Here is a 27,273-nt window from a genome sequence, read left to right on the forward strand (position 1 = left end):
ATGTTCAACACTGAGTTACATGGTAGCAGCCTCATGGGGTGTAACAACTCCAAACACCTGAAGGCTGTCATGTTTTGTATTAGCGTGCAAATTTTACATAGAAGAGGCTATGTAATATGTGCTATAGCATGCAACATTGATTTACATAGAATAGGCTACTGTATGTAATATGTGCTACAGTATACAACAAAAAATAACTCTCTTCTAGTCTTTATATGGGGACATATGGAGGACGCAAATGCATGATGACATCCTCATATGAGGATATCTTTTTTCCCCCTATAAAACCATCTATGTTTAATATTCCAGGCATGAGCAGGTTAAATGGGTCATTTAAAGCAGGAGTTCCCAATCCTGGTGTTAGTTACTTAATTGAACCCATAATTGAACTATTCATTAGCTTAATTAGACCTTTTTAATTGTATTCAGCTTTTAAACAGTTCGAGATTTCAAGTTAACTATAGAATTTTATAAGTAACTTAAACTCAGCAACTTTTTTAGGAGCTGCGAACAATTAAGGAGGTCTGATTAAGCACATTATTAGTTCAATTAAGAGTTTGATTAAGTAATTGAGAAGTCAGTAAGAATGAAAACCAGCAGACACAGGAGTCTCCGAGGACCAGGATTGGGAAATCCTGATTTAAAGGACTTTCATTGAGTGGAAGACCTGCGTCTCTCTGCCACTTGAATCAAACAAAACTGTGGCGTAAACCTTTTAAGAGACACCGCTTTTGCCAATACACCTCCCAATGACAGAGGCTAGTTAAAAGGTATCCACCAATCGTCGTACTCAGTGGGAGGGTCGCTCAAGAATGCTGCTGTTTTAATAATACTAGCCGTTTGCGTTTCTAATGCAGACAGAGAGAGGCAGGCTCATAGTGGAGTTAATTTGTGTGCGGGGCTAGTATAGTACAACCGCAGTACCGAAACAAATACAAATTGCTGTTTTCCACATCTGAAAACATGATGGAAACTTTTCACACAGTGGAGAACAAACCGGAAAATCCGCAAATTGATTATTTACAGGGCACCAGGTACAACGACGTCTACGAGAACGACTTTAACTCTTGGAATGACTATTTGGGACTGTCTACCCTGATTACCTGCACGAAAGCGGGGACCGGGGCTAATAAAACCGGGTTAAGGACGGGCGCGGAGGTGAATCTGACTTCTAAAGCGTCTTATTTTGAAAAAGCCCTGGATTTGAATGGCTTTGGTATCTGTGGCCACGAGGAAGACCTTGTTTTGGGGGAAAGGTTTGCAGATGTCAGCTCTTTCTCCTGTAGGTCGAGCCCTGCGCTCTTCAGCGGCTCTCCTGAGTTTTTGGACCGCGGTAGAGCGCTGGCATGGCGCGTAATGGAAAGCAAGCTTCAGAGCCAACAGACTCTCCAGAAGCAAAGCCGAGGGAAGATGGAGCTCCAAGTGTGCGTGTTCTGCAGAAATAATAAAGAAAGCGTTGCCCGTTATACCACCCATATCTTGAAGGGACCCGACGGGAGAATCCTTTGCCCTGTGCTGCGGCGATACACCTGCCCGCTTTGTGGTGCAAGTGGAGACAATGCGCACACAATCAAATACTGCCCTCTCTCCAAACTTCAAGCAAATGCAGTAAATCAACTGAAAACGACTAGAACCATCATCGGGAAAAAAAATCGCTAAAGACTTCTTATTTTCGTTTTTCTTTTTAAAGACTTGCCTGTTAAAGTGAGCACAAGTTCCCTTTTATTAGCTCACTTCAATGATTATACTTTGATTATGTTCTATACACGAATGAAACTAGAAATAAGGAACAGCCATGTAAATCTGGCTTTTAGTTCACTGTAGTTGCAGAGTTATGTTGTAGTTCACTTTGTTAATCAGTTGGAGTATAATCTATTTACAATAAGTAGTTAGAAACCCATTTTTTTCAAAGTTTTGTTGTTGTTGTTATTATTATTATTATTACGCGTGCATGAATGTGGGAATTCTGTTTGACACAATACTAAAAACACTATCTGACTGGTAAAAATAGTCTTATTTTTCAGTCGTATATCCTTTAATTTAGACTGATTAAAACCCAGAGTTCTCAGTTAAGTTATTTACGTCAGACGGAAAATAAGGGAATATTTTTGACAGAATTTAAAATTAGGCAGCGCCACAAGTCGTTGGATGTACTGCATTTCATTTTAGTATTTTGGAAGTATTAGGTTTAGATAAGTGCCAAAATCTACCTCATGTCTGGTGATTGTATATGCGTTAGAACTAATGTCTTTTCAAGGCGAGACTGTTCAAAGTTTAAGTCCAAGCGTTGCAACTTTAACGTTTGGTATATTGTTGTGCTTTTGTTTGCTGTTGGTGTTAGTAAGTTTGACTGTAAGATGCTAATCTATAACAACCACTAATCAATTTATGGAGCGGAACTAGACACACTGTGTTAAATTGTGAAGTACATTTCTTAAACTGTGTGATGTGTTGTTTTTATGGTATTTGTTTTTCCTAGTTCATTACTGGCCTCTGTCGGGCAGACGTTGAATTGCAGTAAAATATGCAGCTCATGTGATTTGTGTAATGGCAATAGCGCCCAAATAATGAGACGCACACAAACCAAATTATAATAAATAATGCTAGTTTCACAGACTCCGATTTGACCTAATACTACATTTGCATAATCCTCAAGTAGAGCTAATAAGGGTCAGCGGAACTATCCGATAGACATTATGCCTATGTGTAGTGTCTTCTAATAAAGACCACAAACTGTCAATTTTTACATTGTTTTATCTCTTTATAGTTTTAGTGAGCTTTATGCAAATTCACTGATATTACATGTGGGGAGAATGTGCATAGATACATACATTCTCAGTTGTGAATTGTAAGGTTGGATTAACTTATACATATATATATATATATATATATATATATATATATATATAAAATCTCGCTGGTTGTACTGTATAACACCAGTTTTGCCTTTCCTCACATCTTGCACACTGTGTCCATTGTCCAAGGACACAACTGTAACCTTTATTAGTGCAATGATAGAACACAAGTGTAGCTTGAAAGGATGAGCATCTTTATGAATTATACAATGCTGGCAGCGTCTTCATTGAATCTCACTGCTCCACTACATTTTCATAAACGATTAAACAGAAAACTATTACTTGTGATGTAGCTTATCGAAGAAGGTATAAGCAATCTTAACCCCCAGAAAAACAATTAATTGGATCTCAGCCATGCTTCGTCAGTTCCATCTGCTGGTTCGTTAGCTCCAGTTTCACACCTGTATAAGGGATTATAGTAGTAACCATAATGTTTAATGGCCCAATAGGTATCTTCAGGGGTACTGTATTCAAAACCTCCCAAGTGGGGCAATTTTTTTGTCTCAATTTGTAGGTCGTGAAAAATATTTTGCCCTAGTTTAATTACTGCTGATAGAGCAGAATTCAATGTTAAAAACAACTTGTAAGCTTGTCACCCACCTAGTTATCAAACAAATAGTTTTCATTACTGATAAATATAATGCCCCAACAAAGAAACAAGGTACAATGACAATCTACCATTTACAGACATTATATATAAAGGGAAATCTGGATTTATACTGTATAATCACACTGCATCAATATATATACAAGAAAATATAACTCATGTTTTTTTCATAGACATGGACCACTAGCCCTTAATTGCAATGGTTTAGCCAATTTTAAAGCAACACCACAGTTTAGGGTAGTGAACAGCCTCCCTGAATTTCAACTTGTATCATTATCGAGTAAGCCTGCTTTGTTTGGAGCACCCCTGTGGAGAACATTTCTCTGCTCATGCCCGCAGCTGCCAGGCCTGCTTGGTTTTTGGGGAATATATACTTTTCACTCTTTGGGGAACACTATTGGTTATTGGTCTTTCTCTATAACAGGCAACAAACTGACGAGACAAGTTTTTAGTTTTTTGAAGTTCAACGTGGTACCATTAATATTCCAGTCATGACTGGATGTAGTCTAGTATAGGTACTAGTTTTTGTTCACAAACATGTTGTAAATTCATGACCCATAAAAACATAAAAACCATGTACCGTGAACACTTGCACTATAGTTGAAAAACAGTTTAAAAGGAAAGTAATAAATCTTGAGGTGGAACCAATGGACTACTGCTACACCACATAGAGGCTTGTAGCTAGCAATTTTCTGCCTATCTCCAGAGTAATTCTAATCCAGCAGATGAAAATGTCAACTTTTACATTGTATGCCTTTCATAAAATGTTCTTACTGTGTATGTAATTCACATTTTAAATGATTTAGTATCCTTACTGGTGTGCACGATGAGAACAATTGTCAGTGGGTCATATTGGGAAGTTTAACATTGCATGCTTTTCATTTTAAAAGTTCAATACCATTGCAAATTTGTATTTTTACTGGTAAACATATTTAAATAAATCACGGTCATAGAGAGTACACCATTTAAGAACTACTATACTTAAATATATAGATCCAAGTTTTGATAAAACAGGACAATAGAAATGTGCAATTTATTTTTTATAAGAAACATCAGAATAGACTGCGCTGGTTTAAACATGACCAGAAGCATGCAACCTAGTTTGTTTATTCATTTACATTTTTTAAAGCCAACACCATTATTACTACATATTTATGAAAGGTAAGCATTACTCTAAAGACAAAGATCCAAAACTGCCAGACCTGGGCTTATACTACATCTTTCAAAAACCACAAATGTTTGATTTTTGTAAATATTTGACACTTAAAAGATTTTAAAAAGTATGTTATATTTAAAATGGAACAATTTCACCATGGGCAACAGAAAAATATTGGCATAGCAATGATCCATTTTCAATATTCATGTCGATTTATTATAAACCTTGTGTGTGCAGTTTATTTTTTTATGTATGCATTATTGGCTTAGAATACCATAAAAATCACTTGGTGTAAATTCAGATATGAAATGTAACATCAGCAGCAAGTAAGACTACCAGGGTTATCAGTATGCTTTATATCTGACTTGACTACTAATCAACATTTTGTACCACCTTGAATTTAGAAAGATTAGGTCCAATTGTGCTGTTTAAATAATTAGGCAGACTGTTAATGTGTTATGCACCACACTTCTGCAGTTTAACACACAATTCAGGAAACAAAAAGAAGGTAACCTTGTACACTCAATTAAGCATTAGAAGTCCTTTAATTAAATGTCCAACAAAGTTGTATTAAGCTGCTTTTGTAAGATACACATTTAGTAAGATATGTGAAATGTGATTCAATAAAACGCAACAGACCACACAATGCAACAGGTCATTCTGCACCAGTATATTTTCACATTACTCGCTGCATAAAAACCGTGCATTATCAATTATCAGAAATTACTTTGCTTTAATGTTACAATAGCAAACCACCAGAACACGAATAGTTGTCAAATATTTCTTTAAAGATTTAAGAATGCTTTGTGGCACAGGTTTTTATTTTGAATGCCCACTCCAACACTAAAAAGCAGCAGCAAAGGACACGATTGTATTAACGACGGACAGTGGTCCAGCCGTCGTCATCGGTTTCCATTTTGGCGCGCCGTGAAGCTTCTTTGTCTCTGTCAGCCCTCCAGGCGCTGTCCTCCCCAGCAGGTCTCTCTCGCTCCTTCTGAGCCCTCCAGGCACTGCCCTCCCCAGCAGGTCTCTCTCGCTCCTTCTCTGCTCTCCAGACGCTGCTCTCCCCAGCGGGTCTCTCTCGCTCCTTCTCCCTGGAAGGAGGGGCTCCTCGGCGAGGGGTGTCTCTCTCCTCCTTACGCTCCTCACCACCACGCCTCCAGCTGCTAACTGTGGAACAAAATGGAGAGAATTGAGTATTCCCAATTAAGTGACTGGAATGATTCTTCTGGAGAAACACAACAGCAGCATCTGGTACCCAGCCAGTTGGAAACTTCACTGCAACATTTCATTTTGGACAGTCAAGGTGTGTGTGTTTTTTTTTTTTTTTTTTTCATTTACACCAAGATATTCGAGTTGTAGCTACTCCCAGTGTCCCAGACACGAAACTAAATTGGTTGCACCAATCATCCAGTTGGACACAGTATATCCAGTGCATGCGGGGAAAAAAAAAAAAACACATTGAGAACTGCATCAGTAATCTGCAACAATTACATTTTTTATATATAGTTCTCCAGATTACTCAGATGAAATATAACTTTATATATACACACACATTATATATACCGTGCCTATAGAAAGTCTACACCCCTTTCAAAATTCACCTTTTGTTGCCTTATAGCCTGGAATTAAAATGCATTAATAATTTTTTTTTTTTTCATTTATCTACACATCCTACCCCACAACTTCCAAGTGAAAAAAAAAATTCTAGAAAATGAATTAAAAATAAAAACTGAAATAGCTTGGTTGGGTAAGTGTCCACCCACCTTGTACTAGCAATTCTAAATTAGCTCAGGTGTAACCAATCGTCTGCAAAATCACACACCAACTTAAGCAGCCTCCACCTGTTATATTGTAGTGATTCACATGATTTCAGGATAAATTCAGTGCATTCAGTGCACTGGGTAGTGCATTTCAAAGCAAAGACTCAAACATGAGCACCAAGGCGCTTTCAAAAGAATTCCGGGACAAAGTTGTTGAAAGGCACAGATCAGGGGAGGGTTATCAAAAAATATCAAAAGGCCTTGAATATCCCCTGGAGCATGGTCATGACGATTATTAAGAAGTGGAAGGTGTATGGCACCACCAAGATCCTCCCTAGATCAGGCCGTCCCTCCAAACTGGATGACCGAGCAAGACGGAGACTGATCAGAGAGGCTACCAAGAGGCCAATGGCAACTTTGCAAGAGCTACAGGCTTTTATGGCCAAGACTGGTCAAAGTGTGCAAGTGACAACAATATCCCAAACACTCCACAAATCTGGCCTATATAGTATGATGGCAAGAAGGAAGCCATTACTCAAGAAAACCCATCTTGACTCCCATTTGAAGTATGCAGAAAAACTCAGGAGATTCTGTAGCCATTTGGCAAAAACAATTTCTGGTCTGACTAAACTACACTTATCCAATTATGTCTTTCAGTTTTGTAATTAATATAATTTTTTTCTCAAAAACTTTTTTTTTTTTTTTCCCCTTAACAGTGTGAAGTATGGTGTGTAGATACATAGGAAAAAAATAATTTAAATGCATGAAACTGAGGCACTGAAAGAACAATTTAAAAAGTTCAAGGGGGTGTAGACTTTCTATAGGCACTGAAATATATATAATATACATATTAGTAACAAATCTCATGCTCACCAGGTCTTTCGATGTTTTCACTGGTCTCTGAATCTGCTTTCCATTTCGATGGTACTTTGAATAAAATCAAACCTTGCAATAAACTTCAAGCACTTTAACTGAAAACTAATCTAACATTAAGAGGCTGACAGAACTAATAATAATAAAACAGTTGTAACATATCTGAAACCTCAGCTTCCTAAAATGTTAAATTGAAAAAAACAAAAAAGGGACCGGAATCCCGCAGAAAGGGAAAACACAGCAAAAACTTGGTCACCCCTAACAAATATACAATATTTACTATTTAACCTCTTTCAGTGCACACTACAGCCTATAAATCTCTGTGCTGCAATTGAAGATGACTTTGTTCTCTCCTGAAACCCATGCACAGGTAAAAGCTAAACAAACCACAAGGCACTGGGATCGATGTGCTCTCCTGCAACCTCCACCACCATCAAAAAACACTGATGCTGCTAAATCAGCCACAAATAAAAGCATGATATTTTACAACACACAGTATATGCAGAAGATGCACTGTAAGCATTTGGATTTAAACCTAGATCCTTCACACTGAAAAGGAGTGGAGAATAGTGTAGTACTTTAACCACTTCAGTCCCAGGACATGGAATGTGAAAAGTACCTGAAGTACTATGCCAGCCCTTTCATCCGAGTGCATTGAGAACAATTGAAGACACAGCACTGCACAAATATCCATATATAGCATTTACTTGAATTTCTCTACAGTTTATTTGCAGTATTACTGGATTATCTATTTTAAATTGGTATTACTTGACCGATTTAGACTATACAGCAACAGAGCAATAACCCCCACTCTGCAAGCTTAAGGTTTTTGTTTTGTTCTTCAACCTGAAAGGTGTTCACCTTCCTGAGCATTTACACCAAACAAATGGATTGCTTCACAAGTAGACAAAATAAAAAACAGCACATGGCATGATGTTAGGTGATGTATGTTTAGTCACAGTAAAAAAAACATATAATCATGTGCATTTGTTTTTTATTATTATTTCACAAATCTTGAACGTTTTCCCGTTTTTAAAAACTTCATTTTATCCTTCTGAAATTTCTATCCTAGCCGTGTTTCTATACATTATTCAGTTTACAAAAAAAAAAAAAAATTACCTTTTTTAAAATTTATTGTGCATGATATTACTGGTATTATTTTCAAAACGTTTATAAGTATATCAAGTATATCAAATTTGTATCTCATTTTACTATGACTGGCACACACATTCCATTGCGTTTTCCATCCAAGATCTTTATAGAAATTCCTGGGTTTAAACAATTTTACAATCTGGTGCCTGGCATGCACATTCGTTTTTATATCTGAAGCTAATGTGCTTAAAAAGGCAGAGGCAAGCATTTAATTACTTAGTGGTGCGTAACTGCATTTGGCCTAAGCCACCAACATGCAAAGCTTCTGTCCTGTGAACTGACCTTCGTCACGCTCTGCCCTGGGTGGGCCCCTGCGGTCTCGCTCATCGGGCTTGTCTCTCACATCACGGCGGTCGTCACGTCTGTTACTGTGCCTGTCTTCCCAGGCATCACTGCGGGGGGAGTCCCTCCAGCCACTCGACTCTTCAGTGCCTCCCCTCCTCCAGGCACTGCTGCCCTCCTCCCTGCAGAAACATTCAACCTTCACTTGAGGCCAGCACAAAAGCCACAAATGTATGTTTTGCACTGTTCACTTTAGTATTTAAAATGTTAAGTATTGCCAACGACACTCAATCATGGTGCATTACAGGTAAAACAGGGCAATCAATGAGTCTTACCGGAAGAGAGATTTAAATCTTTCAGTGGCTGAAAATTAAATAAATAAACAACTCCAGACTGCAGCAGAATTGGATTAGAAATTATCCTGATCAAATTATACATAGACCCAAACAAATTGGTTTTAAAATGGCTGTAACTCAAGCCATAGGAGTACTTTGAAATGCAACTAGCCGATTTGAAGACTGATCACATTAGCGAGCCAACTTCCATGAGAACGCACCTTCGGGGGGAATCGCATAGCCGCGTCATGCCTTGTTGTGGGAAAGTAACCTGCTTGTTTAACGTGATAAACTGGATCCCTGCACAGCAAAAACACACACCTTGGAGGACGGCGCTCTCTGTCAGGCTCCCGCTCGTCACTCTCTTCAGAGCCCCCCATATTACGAGGGGGAGCCCAGCTGTCTTCACGCGCTTTCTCCCTCTCTCTCCAGCCACCTGCACAAAACACACACCCCAAGTGTACTTACAGGATTCTTTATCATTTTATAGAACATGTTTTTTAGGTTTTTTTTTTTTTTTTTTTTTTTTTTTTTTTTTTAATTTATTCATGTCGTTGACGATGATAAAAGGTTCCACTTGAACCGTAGACACTTGGCATCTATATATATATATATATGTGTGTGTGCATGTGTATATTGTTATACATTATATATACACACACACACACATATATGTGTATGTGTGTGTGTATGTATGTATATATATATATATATATATATATATATATATATATATATATATATATATATATATATATATATATATATACACATACACACATACATACACACACACACACACATATATACACACACACATACAAAGTTCTGAAAGTGGAAAATAGTAGCACCTGACCAGTAAAAAACAAAAAATAATAATAATAATCTGGTGAGCGCAGCGAGGTGCTATTGTTTTCTATTTTTTTCCTTCTTCATGATCACCTTGAAATTAAAATGAAATCACCTAATTTAATCAAATTAAATTTATAAAAAAGGCAAATTCAATCAGGGATCAAATTACAGGTGTCACCTGTGAACCTGAATGGGAACTGCCTTTTACACTTTCTTTGCTAATGGCAGATAGTGGAAGGTTTTGTCCTTGATCAGGTACTTTCCTACAATTTAGCTAACAGTTCTTAAAAGAAGCATATTCACTACAGCATGTAAAATGCAATTTTTTATACTGTCAGAACTGACTGGAATTTTATACTTGGATAAATGAATAAATAATAACTACATAGAAAATATAATTTTTTAAAAAAGCAGGACACACAATCATTCGAATACGACATTTGGCAATTTGGTTAAGGCTTAAAAATACACAATGTACTAATAAATTATATAAGTAACACAACAAATTCTGCCACACACAGGTTAGTCAACAACCATAAAAGTTAATTTTTTTTTTAATCATTAATAATGAAAATAATGATTTAAAAACTTGATTGCTATGTAGTATTATCAAGAATGACCGATTCTAATTAATACAAAGCGGTTCATGACAGCGGTTTTTGTGCGGCCTGATCCGTACTTGCTGGCGATGTTTGAGTCCGGAAATGCTGCTTTGCAAAGTGGACCGACATGATCCGAAACAGCAACTGGAAGATTGTGCTCAACAATAAAGTTTGCAAAAAGTATCTCTGTCTTTATCACTGCATTATCTTCACCTGTATTCGCCATAAATGCATGCATAGATTTATGATTTCCAATAGATTTAGCAAATTGTTGATGTTTTTTGTACCTACATGAATGAACGATGCAATTGTGATGTCCACCGTGTTTCATAGAGAAGACAGTCCGGCAATATTCACAGCAGGCATGCGAGTCAGAGATTTCACTTGTTTTAATAAAAAGGCCATTCTGTAGTGTATTCCTGTCTATTTCTGGCAGCATAGTAGACTTCTTTTAGATGGAGGAGAGTAGGACATTTTTTATATCTGCCTGGTGATGAAACCTGAACACTGTACAAGGCAACTGCGCGGCAGTTTCTCTATGACCCCCTACACCGATTGCTAAGCAACCCAGCTCACCACTTTTAGTAAGTTAAGCAAAATACCAGTGAAATATATTAAGAATATGTATATAAATAGACAGGAAAACAGCATGGTAGCCTGCTGAAACCATGTTTTTTATGTATATTTATAGACTATACGTATATTTTGTATGTATAAAATGTTATATTTTGTTTTTATACATATTTTTTTTTGTAGTATCAAACCCTTCATCGTAGCACCGTATTTTACCCTCGAAAATCATAGCACTTGGCATCTCTGAAAGATAGATAGTTTTTTTATATTTATATATATTTTAACTAATGATTATTGTTAAACAACCTAAGTATTACCTATGTATTCATTAAATAAGTTATTAAAAAACTACTTTTAGTAAGACATTTTACATCTACATCTATTTTTAAAAATGTGAAAATTGATCTACAACACAAATGTAACCCTACTGTAAATAATCTAGTTGGGAAGCAGGTCCTTCAAGGAGAAGGGATAGAATCCAAAAACTCAAATGTAACATATCAGGGATCGTACTACAAACTACAGTTCATTAGTCCAAATTATTATGAGTTACAAACACCTTGGGAATGGAGACTGTTCATAAGTTTGAAATGTCTAACTCTACAAAACATGTTTTCAATGGATTTAATAAAACGTGTTTGCACCACTAATCAGACAAAGACGGCAAAATGCTCAATTTAAACTTACTATTCAAATTGTAACTGAAGCAAAAACAGATTTAAACATATAAGATAACGGGTTAACGTAGTGCTTTTTTTATTTTGATGTTGATGGGGGGGGGGGTACTTGCTTTGAAATCTGCCTCACCTGTCAGGATACATTTGTCTTTCATCTCCTTTGCAAATTGCTTGGGTTTTTTGGCCTTTAATATGACGCTGCTATCAAATTTTCAAACATATTTGTGATGTTCTGTTTCAATTGAAAGTGTAACACATTAACATTTCCCAGTATCTCAGTATAGTAGTTTAACCTTGCATTTTTTAACTGGGTTCTGCTGGCACTGTACGCATGGCTGAGTGGGGCTTTTGGTTGACTGGTCAGTTTAAGTTTGATGTTTAACTGAGATTCTACTATAGTTAAGTTGGATACTGAATGTGACAATTGTATAAACAAATCTGAAAACCTGATCACATGTGTATGGAAAAGAAAAGACAAAACTTGGCTTGACTGGAGTTTACATGGATTAAATATGATACATACATGTATGTATGAATACAATGTATGCAGCCAAAATAAAACAACAAAATACCATCACATCACATCCAAAGTGGCAATATAAAAAGACTTCAAACTTACCAAGTTTTACGACTGGTTCACTCTGGCTTTCCTCACTCCACTTGGAAGTTACTTTGAAAAAATTAAACCTCGCAATAAACCTTCGGTCTTTTCAATTAAAATCACATTTTATAAATGTAAATTTAGTCAATATCGCTATCTTGTGACCAAAAAGACAAGCGCTTCTGAAATGCTTTCACATTTAAACTACAGGAAACTAGCAAATTCCTAGTACAATGTAGGGACCTACTGGCACAAGAAAAAAGAAACATTAAAAAACTATGCAGTTTAAAATTGTGCGAGTACCAAAAATAATGTATATGAACTATAATTGTTTTCATGGCTGCGATCTTCTGTTTTAGCTTATACTTTTAGAGAATGGCTGTTTGTTTTGCAGTAGTAAACAGCATTTAAATGCTTAATTTGGCAGCTCAGGAAGAGATTTGCCTGGCAGATCTACAAGTTTACAGCCAGCAAGACAGTGTTACATGAAACTCGTACTCTGGCAACTGATCAAAAACAGTAAAAACATTCCTTTTCAAAAAGCAGTGAACTCTGAAATCCATGTCACTGTAGGTAACACTATGTAACACAATTTTTGTTCCTAGGTAGTAAGTGTTATTTCCTAATTGCTTATGCCTCAAAAGTATAGAAAATGGCTATTATTCCCCACAAACTTTGCTTTTGTGACCAGGACAGTCATATTTCAAAATATAACTATTTCCAATGGGAAAACGGGCAAATGTGTGTCTTTTCGTTCACATAAAGTCAGAAAAAAACAACATATGAATCCAAATTAACATGTATTTATACTAAAGTAATACAAATACTACAAAAGACTTAGAAGTGAGTAGTTTTTCGAGATACTATTATACTGTAAATTTACAGCATAATAGTAAATCTCGAAAAACTACTCACTTTTGAGACATAAGCAATTATGAAATAACACTTACTACCCAGGAACACAAAAAAAAAAAAAAAAATTGTTACACAGTGTAATTCAATAACACATGCAACATGCACGGTTTATTAAATGGGCCGAAAATTCTGGGAAATTATTTTCCTCCCTTCAAAAAACACTGACCAAATCAATCTGCGGTAAACCGTTTTTTATATAAAAAGGGTCTACAGTGAAGATCATCAGATCTAGCAGCTGTTGAAAGAAAAGGTAATTGAATACAATATACCTGTTTTGCCCAGCGGTTTCCAAGGTTTGGAATCGTCTATGTGGCGAGGTCCTTGGTCGTTGTCCATTCCCCTTCCACCTCTTCTTAGGCCCCTGTCATCATCTCCTCCTCTTCTAGGACCCCAGTCCTCATCAGCCCCCTTCCTTGGTCCCCTATCCTCATCAACACCTCTCCTAGGAGCCCTGTCCTCGTCAAACCCTCTCCTGGGGCCCCTGTCATCTCCACCCCGTCGGAAGGGCGGCTCCCGGTCATCGTCTCGACGGAATGCAGGTTTCTCATCTTCCCGGCCTTCTTCCCTATTGGGAAATCGTTAAATACAACTTAACAGCCAATTTCTCACATCTGCAGAAACCACTGCTTTAAATTTGTTTTGCTTTATCAAATCTATAAAAAAGTGGCCTTGGTTAACATTCTTTGAAACAAGTGAACAGGTTTTACACACTTTCAAGATGGTAAATTAAAAGCACGTCTCATGTAATCTCTTTTCACCCTAAAATGATAATCTATAAAACAAATCTCACTTTCAAACACATACCTGTCTGTGCTGACCCCAGGACGTCTCCACTCAGACTCGCCGCCATCAGTGCGCTTTCTCCAGCCACCGCCACCTCCTCCCTCCTCTTTGTCAGCCCAACGTGGATTTGAATCCTACCAAAAGGACACAAACATGCACTTAACCACATCATTCAGCATGTCAGCAAGATTCAGCTAAGAATGTATTGTGTATATATCTCTTCTGATTTCTTGTACAGCTGGCTTCAAATGAATACTTACAGCAAAAACACAAAGCATACCCATACACAAAAGGAATAACTTTTTAAACAACAAATTTGCAGGTGGTTTGTTTTTGATCCCTATCACTATTCTGTGCGCTTACCCTTGAAAGCGGCTTGTCCTCTGGTACCCTCTTCTCCTCCTCTCTGCGGCGCTCTCTCTCCTCGATCTCGAGCTGCCGTGCTCGCTGCTTCCTCTCCTGCTCCTCCAGCTTGCGCAACTTCTCCTGGTACTCTCGCTCCTCCTCCTCACGCTGCTCCAGCTCAATACGCTCCCTCTCCTCACGCTCTGCACAGAAACGAACAACGAGTGCAGCATTACATTACCGATGCTACACAAACTGACTTGCAGTTTTAGGAGTGCAGGCACCAACAGATCCTGTGTATTTTACACTTTTCCTTACAAATCGGACCCCTGCTGTACTGTGGTGAGGTGATACAGCCAATTTTACCTTCCCAACTCGCAGGCCAATATTACCCTACCCACCCCTTTTGAATCCCCAGCCAAGATCAGTAACTTGGCAGTCAGAAGAGGCCCTTTAGCAGGTGAGCCACTTGGGGAAACAACTAAGGTAGTTAAAACAATTCCTAAATGCTAGTTTGACATTTTCATTGTGCATGATGCTATTTTAGCATACATATTGCCAAAAAGAACACTCATTACAGGAATCAAGTCGCCATGAACAACATCAATGCATCAAATGCACATAAATCTTATCAAATTTAACAAGCAATACCGCAGATTTTTTTTGACGATCCTGTTTGCGTGGAATTCTAGGTCATGGAGAATGATTTCACACAAACTATTGTGGCTTGGGTAACATTAACCACCCAGCTGCTTATGCCGCGATTTCCACACTGAGCGCATACAAAGCCAAAGTTGTCACTCCCGTGAGAATAGCGTGCAGGGGCTTGTGTATATCTGCAAAGTTTAACATGCCTTTAACCCTTTGCAGTCCAATGTTGGACCCTGTTCGACATCAACAAGACGTAAAGCACAGGTCTAGTCATTTTTTCTCCAGAAAAGCAGAGAAAACCTTTGAATGGCTGAATGAAACTGGAAATTTTTTTTAAAAAGGGCGTGTAGCCCCATCCACTACAGAGATAACACGGATATAACAAAGGAGGTAGTTGCTTCTGCATCCAGCGCTCAAAGAATATGACATTTGCAGAGCTTTTTGAGATGTTATAGTAATAAAATAATGACTTGGATCGCATTAGAGGAGTTTGGTGATAAAACAAGTGAGTGATCAGGAGAGGATTTAATCAGTATGCACGTTTATAAAGAGGTATGTGAAATACAGTGAACAAGGGGGGGGGGGGGCTTGACTGTAGATACAGTACTGAGTGTCCTTACGATTCAATGCCTTAAGCCTGTTTTACTCGGGGGGGGGGATTAAAATGGCGCATGTAAAATAAACAGCGTGTGTGAAAATAAATTGGACCTGACAAGTGCTGAATAAATGGACTTCAAAAAGGTTAATGTTCTTGAATGGCCCAGTCAAAGTCCTGACTTAAATCCAATCAAATTTATGGCAAGACTTGAAGATTACAGTTAGACGATCCCCAGACTTATCAGAACTGGAGTAATTTACCCGTGAAGAATGGGCAAAAGTTTCACCAACCTACTGTGCAAAGCTAGTAGGGACCTATCCAAAAAGACTCAAAGCAGTAATTCCTGAAAACAGTGCTTCTACTAAGTACTGGCTTTAGGGGCTGAATACTTATGCAACCAGTAAATTTCATTTTGAACATTTTCTTTGCAAGTTTTGCTGACATTTAACCTCCTCCTCAAAAGTGTTCCATTTAACCACTACAGCTTTTAATAAAAATAAAAAAGTGTGTTTGAAAAACTGCATAAATTGGTAGGGGGGTGAATACTGTACGTATGTGTAATTTTTTTTAAAATTTATTATATTATATATATATATATATATATATATATATATATATATATATATATATATATATATATAGAGAGAGAGAGAGAGAGAGAGAGAGAGAGAGAGAGAGAGAGAGAGAGAGAGAGAGAACACTCCCATTTTTTTAAGCAGTTCAAGTCCAGTGAATAACCTGAAATGGTACAAAAGGTAAGCGGTAAACTGCCAGAGGTTTAAAAAAAAAAAAAAACTTTAGGTTACCAAAAACTGAAAAATAATGTACATTTCAGAGTTATACAAAAAGGCCTTTCAGGGAACAAGTAATGGGTTAACAACTTACAGCTGTTCCTCAGCAATGGAAGTAAATTAAGCCTTAAAAGTTGATGCTAACAATTCCTACAGGTGTCCCAGCCTTTGTTGATTACTTACAAACCCTCTGTCTGTATAAAAGCAGTGTTGGAACAGACTGTGTTACTACACCCCCTTAAGCATTATTTGGACAGTATTGTACTGCAGGAAGTAGTATATTGCTATCATAATGGCGAGAAAAAGGCAATTAACAAAGGAAGACAGACAGACCACTAGAACCCTTAAAAGTGTAGGTCTTTCCTTTAGAGAAATTGCAAAGAAAGCCAAGGTGTCAGTGAGTACAGTTTCCTACACCATCAAAAGGCACTTGGAAACTGTGACAGAAAGAGGTCTGGCAGACCCAAAGCCACAACAGAATCAGAAGACAAGTTTCTGAGAGTCAGCAGCTTGCGTGATAGGCGGCTCACAGGACAACAGCTTCAAGCACAGCTTAACACTGGTCAAAGTAAGCAAGTCTCAGTTTCAACAGTGAACAGAAGACTTCGAGCTGCAGGTTTGACAGGTCGGGTGGCAGTAAGAAAGCCATTGCTAAGATGGCAAAATAAGAAAGAGAGGCTTGCCTGGGCCATTAAGCACCGCCAGTGGACTAGTGAAGACTGGAAGGTCGTCTTATGGACCGATGAATCAAAATTTTAAATCTTCGGTTCATCACGCAGGGTTTTTGTACGCCGTCGAGTAGGCGAAAGGATGGTTCCTCAGTGAGCAACACCAACTGCCAAACATGGAGGAGGAAGCGTGATGGTCTGGGGCTCTTTTGCTGGATCCAGAGTTGGCAACTTGCACAGAGCGAGTGGCACCTTGAACCAAAACGGCTACCACAGCATTTTGCAGCGCCATGCAATACCCTCTGGTATACGCCTAGTTGGTCAGGGGTTCATCCTACAGCAAGATAATGACCCAAAACATAACTCCAGGCTATGTCAGAACTACCTTAGAAGAACAAGATGGTAGGCTTCAAATCATGGAATGGCCAGCACAGTCTCCAGACTTAAACTCCATCAAGCTGGTTTGGGATGAACTGGACAGAAGGGTGAAAGCAAAGCAACCTACAAGTGCAACACGTTTGTGGGAACTTCTGCAACAGTGTTGGGAAGAACTTTCCGAACAATACTTGATTTCCATTGTAGAAACAATGCCACAAGTGTGTCTGGCTGTTATATCTGCAGAAGGTGGCTACTTTGAGTCAAATTTAGATTAAATTTTGTTATACAAAATGATTCCATGATTTCTTTTTTATCTCCAATTGTTTATCTGTTCTATGCTTTAATTTCAGAGTACATTGAGACATTAAACTGCGTAAATAAAAAAAAAACTGGAAAAATTGGTGTTCTAAAACTTTTGACCGGTAGTGTATACACACACTTATATAATGCTACAACTGGGAAAAAAGGATGTTATTTATGTTGTTATAATGCTACACCTGTGAACAAATTGTCATTTAAATTCTACTGAAATAATCTATTTCTGTTTTTCATAATAAGTGTGTTTTTATGCTTTTGAGGGCTAAGAATAAATTCTGAAAAAATAAAAAAATTGACATGGATATTGACAAAATAAAGAACCTCTCTTAAGTTGTTCTTCATGCAGCCGCTGTTCCTCCTCCTCTTTGTCCCGGTAGTACATGTTGCGACGGTCTTCTTTGCGCTGTTTCTTGCGATCCTCCAAACGCTGTTTCCTCTCTTCAATGAAACGCTCTTGGAACTGCTTCAGCTTTTCCTGAAACAGTGAGATTCATGTTAGCTTAAATTTAAAAACTGGTCGGTTCAGGTAACCTTACATCTTGCAAATCCCTATTTAGGATATATTAATGTTATATATGCTCAAGCAAAAATATTCAGGTATATCTATGAAAAGGCATACAGTACCAATCAAAAGTTTGAGTACACTTGCTGGAAACTAGTTTTTTTTCATAATTACAATGTAAAATATTGTCAAACGTTTCTGCAAATACTTGAAAATGAAAACACATGTTACAATAAACACAAGTAGTATCAAAGCAATGTTCAAGAAAACTGTCTCCAAATCTTGGATTCCTCAAAATAGCCACCTTTTGCCTCAACAGCTTCACAAACACGAGGCATTCGGTTAACAAGTTGCAACAAGAAATCACGCGACATGTCTTCCCAGCTCTTCTGCAGCAATTCCCAGAGATATAGGGCACTTATGGGTAGCTTTGCTTTGACTGTTCTGTCCAGTTCATCCCATACAAGTTATATGGGATTGAGGTCTGGAGACTGGGCAGGCCAGGTCATTAGATTGAGTTGTCCTTCACTTTCCTTCTTCGCCAGATAGTTCTTGCACAACTTTGGAGGTGTGTTTCGGGTCATTATCTTGCTGAAGAATGAAGGACTGCCCAACTAGCCGTAATCCCGATAAAATGCAAGCCTCTGAAGTATGCTATGATAGCCATGCTGGTTGAGCTTGCCATGGACTTGGTAAAGATCACCAAATCTGCCACCAGCAAAGCAACCCCAGACCATGACACTGCCTCCTCCATGCTTGACAGTGGGAACCACACATACAGAACTCATGCGCTCACCCTGTGTCTTAAAAATACTCGGCGGTTGGACCCAAACATTTCAAATTTTGACTCATCGGTCCATAAGACCGACTTCCACTCCTCAAACGGGCAAGTCTCTTCCTCTTATTCTGCACTCTTAACAATGGTTTCTTTGCAGCAATTCTTCCAGTTAGGCCAGCTTCACGCAATCTCCTCTGAACAGTTGATGTTGAAACATCTGTACTTCTAGTAGCATTTAGCAGCGCTTGTATTTCAGGGGTAGTTACTCGCCGGTTTCGCAGACTTGTGACTCGAATGAACTTGTTCTCTGATTCTGAGGTCACCCTTGGCCTGCCTGAAGTTGTTCGGTCCTCATGAGTGCCAGCTTCTTCAAATCGTTTGATGGTCTTGGCCACAGCAGTTACAGACACTTGCAAAGTTCTTGCGATTTGTTTTAAAGATTGACCTTCATTTCTTAAAGTAATTATAGACTTTTTTCTTTGCTTAACTGCGTGCATTTTGCCATTTTCTGCTCCCTTACATTCAGGAATGACAAACTTGTGCCTATGCTACCTATATTTATAGTAATCATGGACCCTCACCTGTTAACAATAATTGGTGACAAAAAGGTTAATTAGTTAACAAGCTAGTTAACTCAGATAACATCTAACAAATACACTTTTATACTTACACCAGTGTCCTAACACCGTGTTATACACATTTCAGACTTAACTGACTTGGGCTTCAGACTGAAATCCCCCTGCTTTGGGTGACCATTTCATTGAAATTGACAAGATTTACATCTTCATTTAAAAATTAATCATAAGTGAATTGCATTAAAAAATGTATCAGCTTATATAAGTATACGTATCATATAATGAAATAAAGTGTTTATAGACAAGTTATACAGTTAAGCATAAATAATCATAAAAAACCTGGTTTCAAGCAGGTGTACTCAAACTTTTGACTGGTACTGTACCTATTTAAAAATCACAGAACATTCTTTTAAAAACGCACATACCTCATAGACAGACTGGCGTGCAGCCGTGATCTTTGAGACAAAGTTGTCTTTGTCTTCCATCATTCTCGACAATCTCTGCTTGTGCTCCAGAGCCTTCTCACGCTCCACTTGCATGTTCCTTATCTGCACACAGAACAAATGTTAAACAAGCATATACAAAAGTTTGTATCTATGTTGCAAATTTCTTGTGCTCAGGTTTCTCACAAAACAAAGCGGACAAAAGAAACAAAACCTTTAAGTAATAGGGTTGCAAGGAATTACAATACACAGCTAAATCTGAGATTACAATTCCTGATCAGTGGTTTTTAGCATAATGCATTCGAGCCGCATACGTCTATTTAGATAATCTTCCACAGCAGATGCTAACTTAACCCCTTGGTCCCTCGTGTTTTAGTTTAGCGAGGTAGAGACATAAATTAATAAGTACATTATGTTTATAAAGCTTCAAGCAGGCTGTAAACTAGTTGATACTTTATTACTGTTGAAATGTTAATTCAAGTGAAGTCCCTGAGCATGCACTACAATAAGAGGGGTTTGTAATTCTATTTAACAAGGGCATGTCCTTACCCTCTCCTCCTCCTGTAGCTCCCACATCTCCATGTCTTGCACTCGCTGTTCTTCATAAGCCTTCTTAATTAGAGGGATTTCTTCCAGGCGTTTGGCTCTCTCAAAGTAGTCAATCTACACAGGTTATTTTATCAGAAAATAAAAAAAAGGGAAGGGAAAAAATTGTGATTAAATAATACAACACGACAATCTATTAAAATGTGCCGACTTGAAGCAGGCATGCCAGCTTACATGGTCAATCAATTATTGTTCCTATTGAATTCTGGCACAAAAATAGCTTTTCCTGACATTACACTTTGCTCTTTGAAAGGTAGGTCATTAACAAGCAAACAGACATGAAATTAAAAGTATATTGAGCTATGTCAGCTCATGCCATTAACTACTTCAACACTGATGTACGTCAAATGAAAACCAACTTACAGTACCATGCCGTACATCAAGTTTTCCATTCTATTCTATGATCAGTTTCTCAGTCTAGCGTTTCAGGTTTCATTCTTTAAAGCAGTGTTAGTACTGTGGAATGTGCATTAAAAGTAGAGCGAGGGTCAGGTGCCATTTGTATCCAATTGCGTGTCATGTAGCAATTCTAATCTACCTGTGGGCAACATGTTGCAGGAAGCCATTTGACTTTTACAAGTGTGTGTGTGTGTGTGTGTGTGTGTATTATTAGACGCACAGACAGACGCAATCCTCGCACTTACGACAATTGGTTCCTGAAAGTTGCGTTTCAAGTCAAATAGTCGTAAGTCGAAGCATGTTTTACCATAGGAACAATGTTATAAATTGGGGTTACGTTCCTGACTCTTCACCAAGATAATAGTTTTACAAAAATGGCCCGTTATATTGTACTCATGCAAATATTTAACTAACTCTTTACACTCAGCCTGGTGATTATGTGCATATGACTCGGACACCTACCTGGCTTGTTTAAAAGTACAGAATAGGGGCTTTCCAATGATGTAGTCAGTGTATGTGGTACTCCTAGCAGGAAATATGATCTCCTGAAGTTAAGCCCCTCATCATGTCACAGAATTCACTGATTAGGTTTCGTTTTGAGTCAGACATTGTTGACGGCAAATACGTTTTTTTTTAAAGTTGCATGCATAAAAAAAAAAGCGTTAGACTCAGGGCGTCCACTGCAGGCACTGTGGTACCGAGCATGGGCACATACATGCATGCATGTATAGAGAAAGTTTTAAATTATTTTTTTATTTATTAGTTTTACTTGTTTAGTTGTAGTTTATATAGTTTTTAACAAAAGCTAAACATGGCAACGTACGTGGAGAACAACAAGAGGAGTGAAGTTGGTTTGGAGGATTTCAATACCAGCGACAGTGATGCTGACTTATCACTCAGCAATGAAGAGGAGGATGTGAAGCCAAGAATAGTACAAACTGTACAAACAAAAGTACATGCAGCTACTTTACAGGTAAGCCAGCTACAAACGGGAAGCTGTTTAGTTTCAAATACTATCAAACACAGCACTGGGTACAAGGCAATAAAACAGGCGCCTGCGGCAGCCAGATCAATCACAATGCCTCCGCAAAGTAGTCCTGCACAGGCATTTGTGACTATCCCTCCAACACAAGGGAAGCAGAGACCGCAAAAAAGATGATGGTGTGCTACGAACACAAAAACAAAAGAAAGGACAGGAAAAATGTGCAGTGGTTGTGAAGGCAACCCCGGGTTCTGTTGTATTGAACATTTCAATAAATGGCACAGAGCAGGTCGATAATGGCACACGTTTTGATGTTCGATTTTTATTTGATAATTACTGTTTATTGATCATTATTGTTATTAGCAGAGTGTGTTTTCATTATTAAAAAAAGTAATTTGTGTTTTATATAAAGGTTATCATATAAACATTATTATTTTCAAAATCTGGTACCTGGGAAGGGGTTTCATTTTTACATCTAGAGTTGAAGTGGTTAACAGCTTGAAACTGTCTGAAGGGGACTGGCAGCAATGGCACTGTGAAGCCACACTGTTAATTTACCACCATGCTTTATGTAGCACATCAGAAATATCTCAGCTCTCAGTGGGAAAGAGAGCAGGACAATGAAATGTGCGTGCTGCAGGAATCATGATGCTATTCTTTTTTTTGCATTCACTTTAAAATCAGCAGTTCTAACCATCTGTACTCACCTTCTTCTCCTGGTTCTTCAAGCGTTCTTGAAGTTCTTTCTTTTCTTTCTCCAGCTGTTGCACCTGTTTTGCCATGATAAAATCTGGATCCAGTTCTTCAAGATCCTATAAAACAGCCAGGGGGTTCATTGTTAAATATATTTTGATATTGGGTTTTGATTAAAAAAAAAAAAAAAAAAAAAAAAAAAAAAAAAAGTGTTATACCCTTAAGTCATGTAAATTGTACAGTTTTTTGTGAAATTGTCTGAAGGGGACTGGCAGTAATGACACTGTGATGCCACACTGCTAATTTACCACCATGATTAATCTAGCACATCAGAAATATCTCAGCTCTCACAAACAGAGAGCAGAAAAATGAAATGTGCTTGTTGCCAGTATCACTTTGTTATTACTACCCAGAGGAGGGTTTTATTTGACCATTTCTACATTTCTTGCAGCAACTAGATGGTAGCTCCAGTTTTGGATGCCACAAGAACAAGAACAGAGAGCTCCCGTATACTTGGGAATCAACAGCTGGCCTGCACTAAGATTCCAAAAATACAGCTAACTTTTTGATTTACAGCGAGCAGCTCACTTGTATTGAATGGATTGATTTTTTTAAGCATTAGAAGCGCACCCACCTCAATATCAATGTCTTTGAAGGCCTTGGCTCCCAGCTCTGTCTTCTTGATCTGCTCGAGTCGCTCGCGTACAGTCTTCTTCTTAATCTGCTCGTGCTCCTGCATGATGCGCTCCTTCTCACGCTCTTTGGCTTCCAGACGCAGGCGCTCCTCCTCTGCTTTGCGCACCTTCTGCAGTTCCGCCTCGCGCTGCTCCAACTCCTCCTTCTCACGCTGGATGTTGAGATTCTCTAGGCGCTCCTTGCGCTCCTCGATGGTCTGCCGGCGGGCCAGGACACGCTGGTGCTCCTTCCGAGAGTTCTTCAAGTAGGCGGCGATGGCCAGCTGCTTCTGGTCCTCACGCTCTTGCTACAAACAAATGGTATAATGATCAGAAACATATTGGAAGCAGGCACCTATCAAGGATATAAAGACTCTGCAAAAAGGAATCCAAGTGACTGGGTTCCAGTTTTGGAATTTTATATTTATATAAAATTTATAACCACCGCCCCCCAATCCCCCATGTTTATTCACCTATACGTAGACCAACTTTACAGCAGTAGTTCTAAGCAGGTTTAGGGTTCCATAAATACTATATAACATGGTGAATCTCTCCGAGCTAGTGGATAACTGTATAACAAGCAAAAACTCACATACACATGTCATTAGCTGCTTAGTGGACAGTGCAGATTATAAGAAACTGTCTGAAGGGGACTGGCAGCAATGGCACTGTGAAGCCGCACTGCTAATTTACCTCCATTCTTTATCTAGCACATTAGAAATATCTCGGTTCTCACTAGCACAGAGAACAGGACAACGAAACGTGCCTGATGTGGGACTTCTTTGACCAACATCAAAAATGCTATGCATTAATGCTTGAAATAAAAATTGTTCACTGAAATAAGGTTACATTTATCAGCCTCTTCCAGTTTCTTAAACTGGCAATAAAACACAAATTACCAAATTATTCTTCAGAAAATAAATGCTGTTAGATAGCCTAATGATTGGTCCAGTTCAATTCAACTTCTGTATGAAGGTATTTTCATTTATATTCCCAAATACATTTTGCTTGTGCTCACAAACTCAACTACACAGCTGTGTGTAGAGTGGTCCTTAAGACATGTCCTTACCAGTATTGCTGCAGGTTTGATCACATCGATAGCCTTGGCCAGGGCAGAAGACATGGCGGTGAGCTGGTTCCTGATCTGTTCCGAGGGCATGTTCTGCAGGAAAGGGCCCACCGGGGAGTCTTCTTTAGCAGAGTAGTTCAAGTCTGAGCCAAAGCTCAGAGTGTGGGAGGTATGATCGATACGCACCTGCAAAACGCCATCAATACACCTTTACAAAAATCTTTCCATTTGCATTTTAGTGAAGACGCACAAAAACGTTTATGGTTAATAGGGCTTCTTCTATTAGGGTTTAAGCCCCTAAAAATGCTGTCTGTCTATTTAAAGCCATTATATAGCAGTTACATTGTTTTAAGCAATGGTCAATTAATAAAATGGTAGCGTATGTTAAAGTATGCATAAATAATTTAAGCTTTGAATGTTTTATAATTAAGTAGTTAGTAAAATGGAACCCTAAACATATAACCCAATTTCTGATTAACATTCTATGTCTAGCAATCTACAGACATTTGGTAAAAAAACAAGCACTAAAAGCACTGACCTGCAGGTCACAGTGTCTGGCAGCATCGACAATCGAGCGCTCCAGCTGAAAGGCATCAACGAAGGGGACAAGGGAGGCCAGACGGCTGAACTCAATGCTCTGGTAGATCTGAGCAACCTGAGAAGATACCCATGCATCCCATTACATGTACAGCAACACCATGTACAATGATTACAAATTAACTCATTTAGTAGCAGAGAGTATAAAAAAAGGAAAATACCATGCGATAACTTATAAAGCAAGTATGCCCATTAGTAAAGGGGCTTAGTAAAACAGTTTTTTTTCACTCTATAGAATTAATTAATTCATAAAGTATATAACATATTGAATTTAGTGACATTTTGAAATCTAACACTATTATGGCTTCTGGTAGACATATTTTGTAGTTTCTTTGATTACATGACGTTAATATCTAAATTATTCAGTTTTTTTTATTTATTACTCTCAACCCTAAAATTCTAGGCAATGCAAAACTTTTGGCCATTGCTGTAGCTTAAGGAACAGTGCGTTACTTCGAGCATTGTCTAAAGGGGACTGGCAGCCATGGCACTGTGCAACCACACCATTACTTTCTCTTCACAGTGAATCTAGCCCAACAGAAATGTCAGCTCTCACTGGTATGGAGAAAAGGGTAATAAAATATGATTTGCAGAGACCATGCTGCGAACAAGATAATTTTTACAAATCTAAAATAGTTTTGAAAATATACAAATCATGCCAACAAAGGTTGTGTGAAGCCCTTACCTGCTGGAGCAGCCTTAGAATAGTGTTGCCCTGCAGATGGGGCACATAATGCTGGAGGTCAGAATCCTTCTCAGCCTGGTCTCTCACCCAGTTTAAAACCTATTTCAAAACAATGGCATTAGTGAAACCAAACACTCCATTCACATACAGATTAGTCAGAGAAGTTCCAAGTTTAACTATACAAAAGCGCAAAACAACCCACGTACAGCTTCTTAATGAAGTGAATGTGCTGCAGCCTAATATCAAAACAACAATTAAACAATCTTTTGTTATTCACACCCACACGTACAATGTGCGACGAAGGACTTGGACTGCTCAGAGATACATGTATACAAACGTGTTTTTTTATGACCCGAGGGACCTTGCAATACTTCCTGATAAAATATTGATGTTTGGGCAAATAAGACATTGTTTCACCCGAGTGATTGCAAGACCATAATAAATACTTACTCAGGGTCTTTATAAGCAATAATGGAGAAATAGTTCTCCATTCCATTATCAGTAATAAGGAGGAAAAAAAAAATGTACCTGATAAATTTAGCTCATGAAACATTGTTGGCTTATAGCCACTTGTTTCTTGATATTTATAAATGACATACACACACAAAAAAAACACGGAGACAGAATACATTCAATACCCCTCAAATAAATCTGATTTACAGTCTTTGCCCTTTTTTTCTAAGCTGTAAACAAGTTTGTGAGGTTTTGTTTGTGCATGCTGTTGTAAAATTTCTCCACCTGTTAAATTAAATGCCCATCTCAGTGACATTGCACAAAAAAACAACTCGGGCAGCGAAATTCATTCCCTCCCCTACTTAAGTCAAAAGGCCCAGCAAGTCAAAGAAATGAAGTGCGTTTATCGTGCTCACACGATCACAGGCACAGAATGACGCTTTAGTATGATCGTGTTTACACTATCAGAGTCCTTAAAAGGGTAAGCCAATTCATTCCTAGCACACACTTCCATGTGCTACAGTACCCAGTTCGACTGTGTGCGTGTGTATTCTACACGAAATTTTTTGTAAAATTACATTACTAATGCTAAGATTTTTTTGAATAAATAATGCACTTTCCCCAAGTTACTAAAAATGTATCGCTCAAACCAAGGAGGCATCTCTTACACCCCCATCATCCCATTCTGCTACCCTGTATCACTTATTTTCTAGAAAAGAGGTATGTCAGATTGCCTTCTGCCTGAGACACACACATGTTGACATGGTTTCCAGAATTCAGCACAAAAAGCCATTACACAATTATTATTATTATTGAAATACTTACAATATACTAGTTTACAAGGCTTTGGTTACCCAATGGATGCTACTACACATTGGCAGTATTCTCCTGACAAATTAAAACATGTCAGAAGGTGACTGGCAGTGATGACAGCATGCTTTCACACTGCTAATTAACCTCCGTTGTTTATCTGGCACATCAGAAATATCACTGCTCTCCACTGGCACAAAGAGCAGGACAATGAAACATGTCCATCAGCATC

General features: G+C 38.2%; 2 protein-coding genes and 4 non-coding genes across 8 annotated transcripts in view; 1 reads left to right on the forward strand and 5 right to left on the reverse strand.

Annotated features, from left to right (window-relative positions):
• Window positions 1-868: 868 nt before the first annotated feature.
• On the forward strand, window positions 869-2,744 carry LOC121326191 (nanos homolog 1-like). The gene has a single exon (XM_041269391.1). The coding sequence runs from the start codon at window positions 964-966 to the stop codon at window positions 1,657-1,659; it is 696 nt and encodes a 231-aa protein (XP_041125325.1). The 5' UTR covers window positions 869-963; the 3' UTR covers window positions 1,660-2,744.
• Window positions 2,745-5,144: 2,400 nt separating this feature from the next.
• Window positions 5,145-27,273, reverse strand: part of LOC121326080 (eukaryotic translation initiation factor 3 subunit A-like) — a 45,118-nt gene continuing 22,989 nt past the window's right edge. The window contains exons 9-24 of one of the 3 annotated variants that reach the window (XM_041269236.1): window positions 25,779-25,877; window positions 25,035-25,151; window positions 24,497-24,682; window positions 23,388-23,735; window positions 22,768-22,872; window positions 20,623-20,736; window positions 20,056-20,178; window positions 18,097-18,250; window positions 14,390-14,574; window positions 14,048-14,160; window positions 13,513-13,808; window positions 12,347-12,397; window positions 9,345-9,459; window positions 8,689-8,870; window positions 7,255-7,308; window positions 5,145-5,788 (exon numbers count right to left, since the gene is read on the reverse strand). In XM_041269236.1, the coding sequence (XP_041125170.1) occupies window positions 5,493-5,788; window positions 7,255-7,308; window positions 8,689-8,870; window positions 9,345-9,459; window positions 12,347-12,397; window positions 13,513-13,808; window positions 14,048-14,160; window positions 14,390-14,574; window positions 18,097-18,250; window positions 20,056-20,178; window positions 20,623-20,736; window positions 22,768-22,872; window positions 23,388-23,735; window positions 24,497-24,682; window positions 25,035-25,151; window positions 25,779-25,877 (2,538 nt within the window). In that variant the 3' untranslated portion in view covers window positions 5,145-5,492. The remainder of the gene's footprint in view (window positions 5,789-7,254; window positions 7,309-8,688; window positions 8,871-9,344; window positions 9,460-12,346; window positions 12,398-13,512; window positions 13,809-14,047; window positions 14,161-14,389; window positions 14,575-18,096; window positions 18,251-20,055; window positions 20,179-20,622; window positions 20,737-22,767; window positions 22,873-23,387; window positions 23,736-24,496; window positions 24,683-25,034; window positions 25,152-25,778; window positions 25,878-27,273) is intronic. The other 2 variants (XM_041269237.1, XM_041269238.1) reach the window with 2 other exon arrangements.
• LOC121326320 lies at window positions 22,563-22,693 on the reverse strand. The gene has a single exon (XR_005951453.1). It is a non-coding gene; the product is annotated as a small nucleolar RNA SNORA19 (small nucleolar RNA).
• On the reverse strand, window positions 23,006-23,134 carry LOC121326321. Its single transcript, XR_005951454.1, has one exon. It is a non-coding gene; the product is annotated as a small nucleolar RNA SNORA19 (small nucleolar RNA).
• Window positions 24,065-24,195, reverse strand: LOC121326322. The gene has a single exon (XR_005951455.1). It is a non-coding gene; the product is annotated as a small nucleolar RNA SNORA19 (small nucleolar RNA).
• LOC121326323 lies at window positions 27,133-27,264 on the reverse strand. Its single transcript, XR_005951456.1, has one exon. It is a non-coding gene; the product is annotated as a small nucleolar RNA SNORA19 (small nucleolar RNA).

This window comes from Polyodon spathula, chromosome 13 (genome assembly GCF_017654505.1).
Source record: "Polyodon spathula isolate WHYD16114869_AA chromosome 13, ASM1765450v1, whole genome shotgun sequence".
Classification (NCBI taxonomy): domain Eukaryota; kingdom Metazoa; phylum Chordata; class Actinopteri; order Acipenseriformes; family Polyodontidae; genus Polyodon; species Polyodon spathula.

Coding starts and splice junctions, on each gene's coding strand:
- LOC121326191 (XM_041269391.1), top strand. CDS start 964: ATGATGGAAACTTTTCACACAGTGGAGAACAAACCGGAAAATCCGCAA.